At 45.7% G+C, this 13,908-nt stretch overlaps 1 protein-coding gene and 1 pseudogene across 6 annotated transcripts in view; one reads left to right on the top strand and one right to left on the bottom strand.

Moving 5' to 3' along the window:
• Nucleotides 1-13,908, top strand: part of LOC117355254 — a 623,529-nt pseudogene that overhangs the window by 480,887 nt on the left and 128,734 nt on the right.
• LOC117355229 (zinc finger protein 850-like) overlaps nt 1-13,908 on the bottom strand; it is an 85,139-nt gene that overhangs the window by 62,315 nt on the left and 8,916 nt on the right. For 3 of the 6 annotated variants that reach the window (XM_033933489.1, XM_033933480.1, XM_033933482.1), the window contains exons 3-4: nt 8,773-8,883; nt 7,101-8,036 (exon numbers count right to left, since the gene is read on the bottom strand). In XM_033933489.1, the coding sequence (XP_033789380.1) occupies nt 7,101-8,036; nt 8,773-8,883 (1,047 nt within the window). The remainder of the gene's footprint in view (nt 1-7,100; nt 8,037-8,772; nt 8,884-13,908) is intronic. The other 3 variants (XM_033933483.1, XM_033933484.1, XM_033933481.1) reach the window with 2 other exon arrangements.

Raw genomic sequence — 13,908 nt, 5'->3', positions numbered from 1 at the left:
TAGGGTTAGAGTTGCTGGGAACCAGAGAGTTGTAAGAGACTATTGGTGGAAAGGAGCTTCTTATGGTAGTGATCTTATGTTGAAGAATTTTGCTAGGTCTTCTGCTGATGAGGAGGAGGGGGGAATGGTGGCCCTCACCGCGTATGAGAGACCTCCCCTCGGCGCGCAACTGATTTATCCTAGTCCCCGTCTCCGAGATTTCACCAAGGATGCTAGTAATTTCCCCGCTTTGTTTCCCCAGCAGTGGAATTTGTACTTTTAAGGCCTGTCCCAATATGGTAGATAGGCGTCGGTATATGTTAATAAGCTCAAGCAAAGTAGCTGCAGTGCACTTTCTTTTGCCAATGGTATAAGCTATGATTTTACCCTGGAGGAAGACCTTACCAGCCTCCCAATACACTATGTTAGAGACCTCCCCGTTATCATTATAAGTGGCATATTCTTTCCATGCAGCTGGCAGGTATTTCTTAAACTCCTCATCAAGAAACAGAGTGGGGTTCAGCCTCCACACCCGCTCCATTGATTCCCTCTGCCATTGTAACTGGACCATAACCACCGAGTGATCAGCAAATGTAACATTCAGGAAGCTGCTCAGCGCTGAGCAATAGCACCAAAGCACGCTCCTGCTCGGACCGCTCAGCGGCTAAGTAGGTACTCGGCAGCGACCGACCTTGGGTTAGCAGCGGGTCAAGACTGTGGAAAGCTCGCTCCTGCCCGCTACACCTCTGGACTACCAGGGATTCCAGTGGCAGAGGAGATACAATAGACAGGGCAGGGAGAGGGGACAGGGTGGAAAGCCTCGTGCTCCTGGGTGTGGGATTTCTGGTACAGTGCCAGAAATTTTTCTTTAATGGCAAAGTTTAGTATCCGTGCAATGACCGGTCTTGGATGATTCATGCCCTATCTCTTCGGGCCTATCCTGTGGACACTCTCCACCGTAAGGTACGTGTCTAGCCCTAATTGTTCCAGGATCCATGTCTCCACAAGAGGTCACAAGGCTGCATCTGAGACATTCTCAGGAACCCCCACAATTTGTAGGTTGTTGAGCCAACCCCTGTTTTTTCTGATCCTCCAGCTTATTTTGGAGTTGTTAGCATTTGGTCTCCAACTCCCTGATTTGCATCACCATCACTTCTGTGGTATCCTCCTGAGTAGACCCGCAACTCTCCACTCGTTGAATACACTGGGAATGGCTTTCCAACTGTCTCTTATCATCCAAGCTCATGAGGAAACCTCGTTCCACCCAGAAGGGTAGTTCTCCCTTAGCTGTAGACTTAGGAAAGTACTCCTCTGAGAAAATGACTAAATTGGAGTCTTCTTTTCCCCTAATTCAGCCGTATTTCCATGTTGTTTTGTGTGCAAATACATTTTGCTCTCAATGGTCACAATTTAACATGCCCACCCTCCAAGCTCTCCAGAAGATTATCTCTAAACTAAACTAAACTAAACCTTAAGTTTGTATACCTCATCATCTCCACAGAAGTAGAGCTCGGCACGGTTTACAGGAATTGATATAGAAAGGAACTCCAAAGAAAAGTATAAGAACTTGGTACAGAGAAGTTTAGAGAGACTTAGTGTATCGAAGAGGGAGAGGTCGTTACATTTTAGAGAAAAAACATGTTTTTAAATGTTTTCGGAAGAGTTGGAGGGAGGTTAGACTCCGAAGTGGGATAGTAAAGCTGTTCCAGAGTTCGGTGATCCTGAAGAAGAGGGATGTCCCTAATTCTCCTGCATGGGATATGCCTTTTAAAGAGGGGAAGGATAGTTTGAATTTTTGAGTAGATCTGGTGGTGTTGGGATTCGAGGAGTTCCATGATAGTGGAAAAAGGGGAGGAAGGATGCCGTGTAGAGACTTGAAGGTTAGGCAGGCGCATTTGTAGTGAACTCTAAGGATTATTGGGAGCCAGTGAAGTTTAAACAGAAGCGGGGAAACGTGGTCGAATTTGCTTTTTGCAAAGATTAGTTTAGCCACAGTTTTCTGAATCCGCTGGAGTCTAAGAAGGCTTTTCTTTGTTAGGCTTAGGTAGATGGAGTTACAGTAATCCAGTCTGGAAAGAATGATGGATTGAACGAGGACAGCAAAGTGTTTTTGATGGAAACAGGATCTCACTTTCCTTAACATGTGAAGATTGAAAAAGCATTTTTTTTACTAGGGAGTTAAGGTGGTCGTTAAAGGACAGTGTAGAATCAATGATGATGCCCAGAACTTTGCTTGAGTGTTCAAGCTGCCCCTTCAATCAGCCGGACCAATCAGCAAGCAAGGCTTTCATCTGTGTACGTGCTGAGCTCACTGCTCAGCATGGCTATTTCCCGCCGCGATGCCGGACTTGTAAGTTGCATGCCTGCGTGACACACTACCGGAGCCACGGCAAAGGTGGAAAAGAGCCGCATGCGGCTCTGGAGCCGCGGATTGCCAACCCCCGCGGTAGACGGAGGGACCACACGGAGTCACCCACCGTACCACCCGATTCGGGTAAGCGCAGGTATCGGTGGGTGGCTTATTTGCGGGGGGGGTGCCTTATTTTACAATTTTTTCTAAAAAGGGGGGGCTGTCTTATTTGATGGCCCTGCCTTATCATCGGGGAAACACGGTAGAAAGTAACAGCTCCTAGTTTTCACTATCCCATTTCTAGCTTAAATAACAGAAAAGCCGGTTTATCAACAACTCCTTGATCACGCAGAGGCTATCTACACCCTTCATCCTGGATCTGATAACATAAGAACATAAGAATTTCCGCTGCTAGGTCAGACCAGTGGTCCATCGTGCCCAGCAGTCCGCTCCCGCGGTGGCTCCCAGGTCAAAGACCAGCGCCCTAACCGAGACCAGCCCTACCTATCTTACATCTTCAAAAATTATCTTCTACTGGGCTATCAGATATTGTTCTAAACTGGTTTACTTAATTTCTTCAGCATCAGTCATTCAAAGGATATGAAGATGGTGAAGCACCTCCTTAGCCCTACAAGGGTCTACTTTAGCTCCCTTACTATTTAATATCTTTCTTAGTCCCTTAGCTACGCTCATTCAAGCCTTCAGTATCTATTCGGATGGCATTCTGCTACAACAGTGGTTCCCAAACCTGTCCTGGGGGACCTCCAGCCAGTCAGGTTTTCCCAGATATCCCTAATGAATATGCATGAGAGAGATTTGCATATAATGGAAGTGACAGGTATGCAAATCTCTCTCATGCGTATTCATTAGGGATATCTGGAAAACCTGACTGGCTGGGGGTCCCCCAGGACAGGTTTGGGAACCACTGTGCTAGAATATCACTGTGATCCAGTAGCTCCTAATCTTATTCCTTTGCAACACTGCACAGATGCCAAAGTCCGCTAGCTCCAAGCTAAACATTTGCTTTGAAATCATGAAAAAACAGTAACATATTGGATCTCGAATCAAATTCTACTCCCGTCTGTAGTTCCCACCCTTTTTGGTTCCCTGCTCCCCCCAACAGTTATTCACGTCTAACCTTTCCAGAACACATTTCCTCTGTACTGCAGCCGGGCTTTCTTGTTTTAAGTCAGCTTCACTGTGTCCATCCTTTTCTTGCTACAGAGAACCGGCATGCGTTATACCATGTCTTAGAAGCATCTCACTTACCATATTTTTCGCTCCATAAGACTCACCTCACAATAAGACCAAATTGTATATTTATACCAGGCTCTGCACCCAGCCCCCTTCCCTCCCTGCCCTACCAGGCTATATAGCCAGCCCCTCTCCCTGCCCCCCTCCCGCCCTGCATCCCTTCTTGTGGTCTAGTGGTAGGCCAGGACAGGCCTAAGTGGTAGGCAGACCCCACACCCACCCCATGAGTCACCAATTGCTTACCACAGCTTCAGCGATAAAGGAGGGGGAAAAAGAGCCTAGACAAATATTGACTGGGTTAAAAACCTGTCCCCATCCCAAAAGACCATCACCAGCGTCCTACTCTGAACACTAGTTTGACTCAATACCGTAGTTTGTTGTCAATGTTGCTGGGATAATAACAGGAACGAGTCCAATCCCCAAGGTCCGAAATACAGACAAGCGACACTAAACCAGCAGCCAGCGCAGACGCTCCCTCATGCTCGCATCCTCTCATTGGCTGAGCTTCATGGGAATTGCAACATTCACACGGGAGGGAGGCAGCTGAGAGAGCACGCACACTCATCCATTGTAACTAGAAAGCGAGCGGTGGTGGCGTTGGCATGTTTGGGTTATGCAGGTATGCACGCTCGCGTCCTACACCGCTGCCTCCTACCCCCACAGGCTGCGGAAACAGAGAGAGAAACGCTTCCTTCCTGCTTATTGGTGCTTAGGAATGTAGAGAGACACAAACGACTCTTTGCTGCTTACCACTGGCGAGTGTGCGCGTGTAGGGGCAGGAAAGTGTTTGGACGCGTCAGGAGGGGAAGGCAGTTTGAAAGCAACTCTTTATTCCAGTTAAGCAGCTGTTGGGGGGAGAGTGTCGGGCTAGCTCCCGTGTTCCTCAATCAAAGCACATGGCATTAAAAAATATGTTTACTGCACACTATTTTCGGGGGGGTACAGAGGACTCCTCTTTGATAATAATAGAAAAAGATGTTTAATAATTCATTACTCAAGCAAAGCACATGAAATATATATTTCCAAATGGTTAAGAAAATTAAACGAGATACCCTACTCAAAATAGCTGTGGTTCAAGCAAGTAGACATGTCTGATGCACAATCTTGACATCATTGTGACATCATTAATGTGCACCTAGATGGCAGGGATTCCAGCGATGTGAGATGATACCTTGGGAGATCATAGCCAACTCAGTGTAAAAATAAGTTTCCCTCTGGACCTGGCAAGGGCAGAGTGCAAATGTAAATGGCAAAGTCCACAATCCATACTCTTTTATGAGACCAAAAAGAAGCTGTTATGGTATTAGGGAGGGGTTGTGTGGATTTGAACCCAAGACCTGTAGAAGATAGAAGAAGTGCCTTTAATCACAGAGCCACAGGCGCTTCCTTTTAGTTAGGGGTTCCTATTTTTTTTTTTTGTGACAATCTGCCATCTAGGCGCATATTGATGATGTCACAATGATGTCAAGATTGTGCATCAGACAGGTCCACTTACTATGTACCACAGCTACCTGTAACCCTGAGCTCCCTGGGGAAAACGGGATAGAAAATGAAACAAATAAATAAATTAAATAAATGAATATTGGGAGTAGGGTATCTCTTTTTATTTTCTTAACCTTTTGGAAATGAGGTTTAATATGCTGGGGCAGAGAATTCTACCCCGGCTGATGCTGTATAAAGGAAAGCGGATTCTCTAGTGCTTTGCTTGAGTAATGCATTATTAAACATCTTTTGACTTTAATTATCAACCTTTTTACCCCATTAATAAAAGCCCCGTTCACCTATATGCGGACGCCACCGGCACGCCTAAGAGACGCCTAAGATGTGCCCACCTAACTCACGTCTAACTAGTGCCCAAATCACGCTCAAAAGTAGACCTGCTTTTGCAATGCCTACATTTTAGGCGTTAGGTAGAAGTGTTAAGGCTGGACGTCTCTATCGAAGCCACTCCCAAGCAGCTTTTTCCGACGGGCGGCCACGAGATTGTGAACGTCTATTTTGTGAATCGCGCACAGCCTTTGGACATCTAACTTTCAATTATTGCTTGATAAAGTTGTTAATTGGGCTTATTATCCAATTTATTTGGACCCCTAAGTTGTTGGACATCCATATTGCCGATGCCTATCTCTAGACGTCTCTAGACAAAAATTTTCCTTGCTAGCCCAAACGAAATAATCACCACAACAGTAATACAAATAAACGATCACGACCACCCAATATTAAAAGCTATAAGAATATTAGGAGTTATTCTAGATACCAAGTGAACTATGACCGATCACATAAACTTGGTGACAAAAAAATGTTTCTCCACTCTTTGGAAACTGAAAACCATAAAAAAATATTTTGACCCACTATCCTTCAGATTACTGGTTCAGTCGCTAGTTCTATCCACCCTGGACTATTGTAACATCATCTACTTGGGGATACCTAAAAAAACTGCGAATAATTCAAAACACGGCCGTCCGCTTAATATTCGGTCCCTTTTACAAACGGCTGCACTGGTTACAAATCGAAGAAAGAATTCTCTTCAAGTTCTCCTGCTTTTGCTATAAATTAATCTGGGGAATGGCCCCCAATTACCTCCTACCTCACTTTGAATTCTATTCCCCCGTTAGATCTACCAGAAACCACAACCTGTTTGCATACCCGAAAATCGCTGGCTGCAGATATCGAACCTTCCTGGACAGAACTTTCAAGTTTCAAGCTGGTAGACAGCAATCATGGCTAGGCTATCTCATCGATACCGCTAGGTTGACCTACAGCATCTTCCGGAAAGAACTAAAGACCACTTTGTTTAAGAAATTCTTGTCCTAGCCAGACACTCTCCCGCGAACATAACTTCCACACCTTATCCTGAATTTCTTCCTCACACTAGGTATCCACATTCCCTGTCTGCTAAAATTCCCTCTTCATAATTGTATCCCGATATTCGCTGGTGTCAGACTATTTTCAATTGTAAGATGTAAAATAATTATTTATACATTACTGTTGGAATATTCATATCTATCTCTATCTCTACCTCTGTCTTTATATTTTTATCTTTACCTTTCATAAATTGTTTCTTCAGGTACTTTAGTTAGATTGTGAGCCTTTCCAAGTATCTATCTTATTTATTTTTATCTATTGTATCTTTTAATGCATCATTTTTGTAAACCGCTTAGAAACCTCACGGTTATTAGCGGTATATAAGAATTAAATTAAATTAAATTTACAGAATTTGCCCCTTTTTTATAAGAATAGAACTTATTCCCAAATTGTTCGCACTCTTGGTGATTTTGCTCCTGAAAAGAAAATGATGAGGAGCTAAAATGAAACAAGACAAAATATACGGGACGCCCATCCCTAGGAATTAATGCTTTCCTATATTCAACTCCACGTAAAAGGTTTCCCTTCTGCAAGCGTTCTCTGCTGTATTTCAGCTTCACCTTTCGTTTGGAGCCTTTTCTACACTGACAACACAAAAAGGGTCTCACCCTGGGGTGGATTCTCTTGGGCAACAAGAAATGATAGATCTTACCAAGGCTTGTTCCAGCGGTGTCACATAGAATGGATTTCTTCCCTTTTCTCTCTCCCTCATGGAGTTGAAAAGCCATTTGGTCGCTGTTTTTATTTCGTAAGGGTCTCTCTTCTCTCGGGTGTCTCTGGTGCTCAAGGATGTTTGTGAGTTCCCTGTCACTTTTCTCACCCTCAGTGACTGCATCCAGGGAGTCTCTTGCAGGGTCTCTCGGCTTCTTCTCCGATTCCGCCATTTGGTCGCTGTTTTTACTTCGGAAGGGTCTCTCTTCTCTCGGGTATCTCTGGAGCTCAGGGATGTTTGTGAGTTCCCTGTCACTTTTCTCACCCTCAGTGACTGCATCCAGGGAGTCTCTTGCAGGGTCTCTCGGCTTCTTCTCCGATTCCGCCATTTGGTCGCTGTTTTTACTTCGTAAGGGTCTCTCTTTTCTCGGGTGTCTCTGGTGCTCAGGGATGTTTGTGAGTTCCCTGTCACTTTTCTCACCCTCAGTGACTGCATCCAGGGAGTCTCTTGCAGGGTCTCTCGGCTTCTTCTCCGATTCCGCCATTTGGTCGCTGTTTTTACTTCGTAAGGGTCTCTCTTCTCTCGGGTATCTCTGGAGCTCAGGGATGTTTGTGAGTTCCCTGTCACTTTTCTCACCCTCAGTGACTGCATCCAGGGAGTCTCTTGCAGGGTCTCTCGGCTTCTTCTCCGATTCCGCCATTTGGTCGCTGTTTTTACTTCGGAAGGGTCTCTCTTCTCTCGGGTGTCTCTGGAGCTCAGGGATGTTTATGAGTTTCCTGTCACTTTTCTGTTGATAATTCCTTGAGTTTCGACTTTCAATCATCTGGGAAATATTCTCACTGACGTTTCCTGATTGTCTTGGAATGGGTTCAATTTCTAGAAGACATTGTTCTTGATTCTCCTCCCTCTTCGTCTCCTGCATTGCCTCAGTATCTGCTGGATAGAAACAAAAGACGGTAATCGTGTAACTATGGAGTGCTACTAACGATCAAGATACAAAGTTTTACGGACTCGCATCACTACATGGAATTTCTGATGTTAAGAAAACTCTACGAATTAACAAATATGTCTTCAAACCTTTCTCTTTTTCTTAAAAGAAGTTATGAAACTAATTTTCCAACTAGCGATAAACCCAAAGGGAAAAATAACAATTAAAGAAAAGGTATAACAGCAACAAATGCAGCCCACAAAGACATGAAAACAGGAAGTCCCCCACCCACAACTACATTCAAAGTCTTGTTCCCGCCTCCAACCACCTCCGATCGCATGTTCCCTCTCTCACGGAAAATTCTAGAGCTGCCTCGGATCCAAAAATACATAACCTTTTTGTTTTAAAAGCAAGTCCAACAAGAGAACTCCAGAAAGAAGATGCTCCCAAAGAAAGAGCAAGAAAAGATTTAAACTGAAGCATGTCATTGCCAGTCTGGGGTTTTTAAATCATTTTCTAATATTTAATTATTAATTATACTCATCTGTATTCTGTATAAAATGACAATTATCCAGCTCTATTTACTTCTTCGTTTTCTATCCTGCTATTCCCAATGAGCTCATAACAGGTTACAGATTAACATGCATAATATAGAGTCATATACTCTGAAATACCTCCTCTTACTCTGTATTGTAGTTATTATTACTATAGCCCATATCATTCTGTAGAGTATTTGTTACTCACCCTTGTCTGAATGTCTAACTTCTCTCTCTCCTGACTCCTGGGGATCCTGGATATGTGTCTCTCCATCTTGTTTAATCCACGAGAACAGATCAGGACTTATCCTTACAGAGCCTGTTTCCAGGAATAAACATGAAAACTCAGTTACCATATTTTTTGCCCTATAAGATGCAACCAACCATAAGACACACCCACCTGTAGAAGAGGATAACCCAAAAAAAAAATTCCCACCGTCCTGCCCTGTACCCCTCTGGTTGTCTAGTGGTAGGCTGGGACAGGGTCTTATATAACGAAAAACCTGTAGGCAGCGTAGGCACTCCCCCCACCTTTTTTTTAAGTCCATTGGGTCCAGCACTGTATCGGCAGGAGCTTTCCTCCTTGCCCGCCTCCCTTGCTGGATGGCTGTTCTCCTGTTCAGGCAGAGCGGAGCAGAAGGCAGGTGCAAAGTTTTCGCTTCCTGCCTGGTCTGGTGCTGCTCTCTGAATGGCTGCCATCAGTTCTCACGGGGGGGGGGGGGGGGTATTCGCTTCATAAGATGCACCCTTATTCCACCCACTTTTTTTGGGGAAAAAGTACATCTTATGGAGCAAAAAAAATACAGTATATTTCCCTTTTATTCAAAGAAAAATATGCAGCAGGAATTCAAAGGATCAGCTATGATGAATTTTATTTATTTATTAGGACAAATCAACTGCCTGTATAAAGAGATTCAGCAGATAAAGCTTGACATACTGTTAGAGCTTAAAATGGCCCCTAAAAGACTACTTGACAAATGTTTAAAACTTGAAAAAGCAGGTAGAGAGCCTAACTGAGGCATGACCAGCTCCTGCCTACTCACCTCCATATTAGCTATCTCCAAAAGAATGCGTAAAGCTGTGATTCACTTATATTTATTGTTGGCTCTGGGGTTACATAGGAATCTATTTTGATTTATACCAATACAATTCTAAATGACATAGTGGTGGAAATTTATTATCTTTCTAAGAAATATGCTTTGCAGCCAAGTTATAATCCTTAGGACGGCGTGTTTCCTGCCACCGTGGTCCCTGGGTCCGTGCCAAATTCGATTTTTGAACACGGAGCCAGGGAACATGCCGGCGACTCCCTCCTCCTGCCCTCACGTCACGTCAGAGAGAAGGCTTCCTACGCAGGCGCGGATCGTGAGAGGAGCCGCCGCGGCAGCTTTAAATTCAAAAATAACTTCGGCAAGGGTAAGGGAGCTAGCCAGAAATGCTGCTGCACAGGGAAGTGGGGTTGGGGGGGGGAATGCTGCTGCTGCTGCACAGGGAAATGGAGGGGGAGGGAATGCTGCTGCTGCACAGGGAAGGGTGGAAGGGAAATGCTGCTGCTGCACAGGAAAGTGGGGCTGGGGAGGGAAATGCTGCTGCTGCACAGGGAAATAGAGGGGGAGGGAATGCTGCTGCTGTTGCAAAGGGAAGTGAGGGGAAGGGAAATGCTGCTGTTGCACATGGAAGTGGGGGGGTGGGGGAGAGGGAAAGGGCCAGGGAGCAATCTTGGTTTGCTTTGGGGGGGAGACAGAACGGGGCCACGGAGAAAGACAAAGAAAGGCAGGCAGGCAGGGGTCCACGGAGAGAGACAGAAAGATAGGCAGGCAGCGCACGAGAACGAAAGACAGCGGGCATTGAGAGAGAAAGAAAAAAAGACAGACAGACAGGGGGCCAGAGAGAGAGAGAGACACAGAAAGAAAGACAAACAGACAGCGGGAGAGAGAGAGACAGAAAGAAAGGAAGAAAGAGACAGGGGCAGGGAGAGAGACAGAAAGAAAGAAAGATATATATTCTAGCACCCGTTAATGTAACGGGTTTAAACACTAGTAATATTAAGAAGAACTTTATTTTTATATACCGCAATACCACAAACAGTTCAGAGCAGTTTACAGAGGAAGAGATTGTATACAGACAGCGATATTACAAAAAACTTTCAAAACAACATCAGCATGGTAAGATTAATCAATTTTTCCTGGAAGTGTTTGAGAAGTACATCATGGTAGAAATGGAGTCAGAGAAATTTGCCTACAGTAAAACCAGAAGTTGCCTTCCTTAAATCTCCTGAACCTCAGTTGTGCTTAAGGTGGTCCCTTCCTCAGAAAGTTTGGAGTGCTAATTAAGAGTCATATTTGGAATCAGGTGAAATCCACTACATCTCACAAAAGGAAAGAGGAATGGCTTGGTTCGACACCAGCCAAATCCAGAAGAAGGGTCAGATATTTATATATTTCTATACCGCACTATGCAAAATTTTGGGTGGTTCACAAAAGAACATACACAATAAATCAGACAGAAAAAAAAAGCATGGGAGAGGAGGAAATAGTGGATGGTGTGACTAGGCAGACTGGATGGGCCAAGTGGCCTTTATCTGCCATCATGTTTCTATATAAAGGGCTCAAGGGTAGATTTGAGAAATTATAGACTGATAAGCCTGACTTCAGTGCAGGCAAAATGGTGGCAACAAAGATAAAAAAATAAATTGTGGAACATGTAGACAAACATGATTTAATGAGGCAGAGTCAGCATGGGTTCAGCCAAGGGAGATCTTGCCTCATCAATTTGCTTGACTTCTTTGAAGGTGTGAATAAACATGTGGATAAAGGTGAGCAGGTTGATATAGTGTACCGTATCTAGATTTTCAGAAAGCTTTTTGATAAAGTTCCTCACGAGAGGCTCCTGAGAAAATTAAAGTGTCATGGGATAGGTGGCAAAGTTCAGTTGTGGATTAGGAATTGGTTATCAGATAGAAAACAGAGTGTAGTGTTAAATCGTTAATTTTTCTCAATGGAAGAGAGTAAACAGTGGAGTGCTGCAGGGGTCTGGTGCTATTTAACTTATTTATAAATGATCTGGAAATTGGAACGACGAATGAGGTGATTACTTTTGCAGATGACACTAAACCAGGGGTGTCCAATGTCGGTCCTCGAGGGCCGCAGTCCAGTCGGGTTTTCAGGATTTCCCCTCCAGGCAGACCTCCAGGCTGTGAATGCATGGTTGAGGAGATGGTGCCAGGAGGAGGGCTTCCACTTTGTGAGGAACTGGACGTCCTTCTGGGGAAAGAGCAAGCTCTACCGGCGGGACGGCCTGCACCTGAGCACAGCGGGAACTAGACTACTGGCAGCCAATGTGAGGAAGGAGATCGAGAGGGCTTTAAACTGAGGAGAGGGGGAAAGCCGACAGCTGATCTGATGTTGACGCTTCGGACAACAGTATCCAGAACAGATGCTGAACGGGCTGACTGCAGGGAGGAAACAGAGGGACCGGAGGATCTTATGATCAGACAGCGAGGGAAACATCAGGTAAAGGGAGCTTGCTGGGAGAAGACTAAGGGGCATGGAGACACAGGGGGACTGGGTGGCACGAGGGCGAAAGCTGAGGGCAATATAGAGGTACCACAAGGCGAGGGGGATCAAACAGAGGCTCAAGGGATGATAGCCCAGGAGTGGGCCGGTAGGGCTAGAAAACCCAGAGGAAAAGCGGGGAAGTGGGGTGGCGGGAATGCGGGGAAACTGAAAGCTAAGAGGGTAAAGGCTGAGGGCAAAGCAGAAGCACAGGGAACGGGTGAACTGCCCGAAATCCAAGGGCAGGCGGCCCAGGTAAATGCAGAGGTGGAGGAAAAACGACGGGACCTGCGGTGCTTATACGCAAATGCAAGAAGCCTCATGGCCAAGATGGGTGAACTAGAAGTCGTGGCCAAGGGGGAGGACCTAGATATAATTGGAATTGCAGAAACCTGGTGGACAGAGGAAAATCAATGGGATGTGGCGCTGCCGGGGTACAAGCTCTACAGGAGGGATAGGACCCACAAGAAGGGGGGAGGCATAGCACTATATATAAAGGACTCTATCCACTCGGTCGGGATGGATATGGCAACGAAGGCAGAGGGGCTGGAATCGCTATGGGTCAAATTACCGGGAAACAAGGGTGCAGGCATAAAACTGGGGCTGTACTATCGCCCACCTGGTACGCCAGAAGGAGTCGGACACGACTTGGAAGCGGAACTGAGACAGGAATGCAGGACTGGAAGTGTAACAGTGATGGGGGACTTCAACTACCCGGGAATCGACTGGAGTACGGGTCACTCCAACTGCACTAGGGAAACAGGATTTGTAGAAGCTGTGAGGGACTGCTTCATGGAACAACTAGTCAAAGAACCGACACGAGGGGGTGCTACTCTTGACCTCATCCTAAACGGATTAGGGGGGCCTGCAAGAGGGGTAGAAGTGGGAGGACCACTAGGCAACAGTGATCACAACGCGATCAGATTCACATTAGAAAGGGGGACACCCATAGTAAGGAGGACCGCAACAACTGTGCTCAACTTCAAGAAAGGGAACTATGTTGCTATGAGGGAAATGGTGGGGAGGAAGCTCAGAAACATCTTTAGGATGGAGACTGTGGGAAGCGCCTGGACCCTATTCAGGGACACCCTGCAGGAAGCACAAAGAATGTACGTCCCCAGTTTCAGGAAAGGCTGCAAGAATAAGCGGTCAAAGGACCCGGTTTGGATGTCAACTGAAGTAAAGAGGGCAATAAATGACAAAAAAGTATCCTTCCGGAGATGGAAAAAGGACCCAACGGAGGAAAATCACCAGGCGCACAGGAAATGCCAAAAGAAATGCCACCGAGAGGTTAGAAAAGCGAAAGGGGAATACGAAGAGGGGCTGGCCAGGGAGGCGAAAAACTTCAAGGCATTCTTCAGTTACGTAAAGGGGAAGCGACCAGCGAGAGAGGAGGTGGGGCCGTTGGACGATGGGGATAGGAAGGGAGTGATTAAGGAGGATAAAGAGGTAGCTGAGAGGTTGAACACGTTCTTCTCGTCGGTTTTCACGAGCGAAGACACATCTAATATTCCGGACTCAGAGGAGCTCATGAGTGGGGAACAGGCCGAAAAATTGGAGCACATAGAGGTAAGTAAGGAGGATGTCCTCAAACAGATAGACAGGTTAAAATGCGGTAAATCACCGGGCCGGACGGGATCCACCCAAGGGTTCTGAAGGAACTAAGACAAGAAATAGCGGCCACAATCCAGCATGTTTGCAACCTATCCTTGAAAACTGGTGAGGTACCAGAGGACTGGAAATTGGCGAATGTCACACCTATCTTCAAGAAGGGATCGAGGGGTGACCCC

Source organism: Geotrypetes seraphini, chromosome 2 (assembly GCF_902459505.1).
Source record: "Geotrypetes seraphini chromosome 2, aGeoSer1.1, whole genome shotgun sequence".
In the NCBI taxonomy this organism is placed as follows: Eukaryota; Metazoa; Chordata; class Amphibia; order Gymnophiona; family Dermophiidae; genus Geotrypetes; species Geotrypetes seraphini.
The sequence above is the reverse complement of the archived record's forward strand: the minus strand, read 5'-3'. Positions and strand labels throughout refer to the sequence as shown.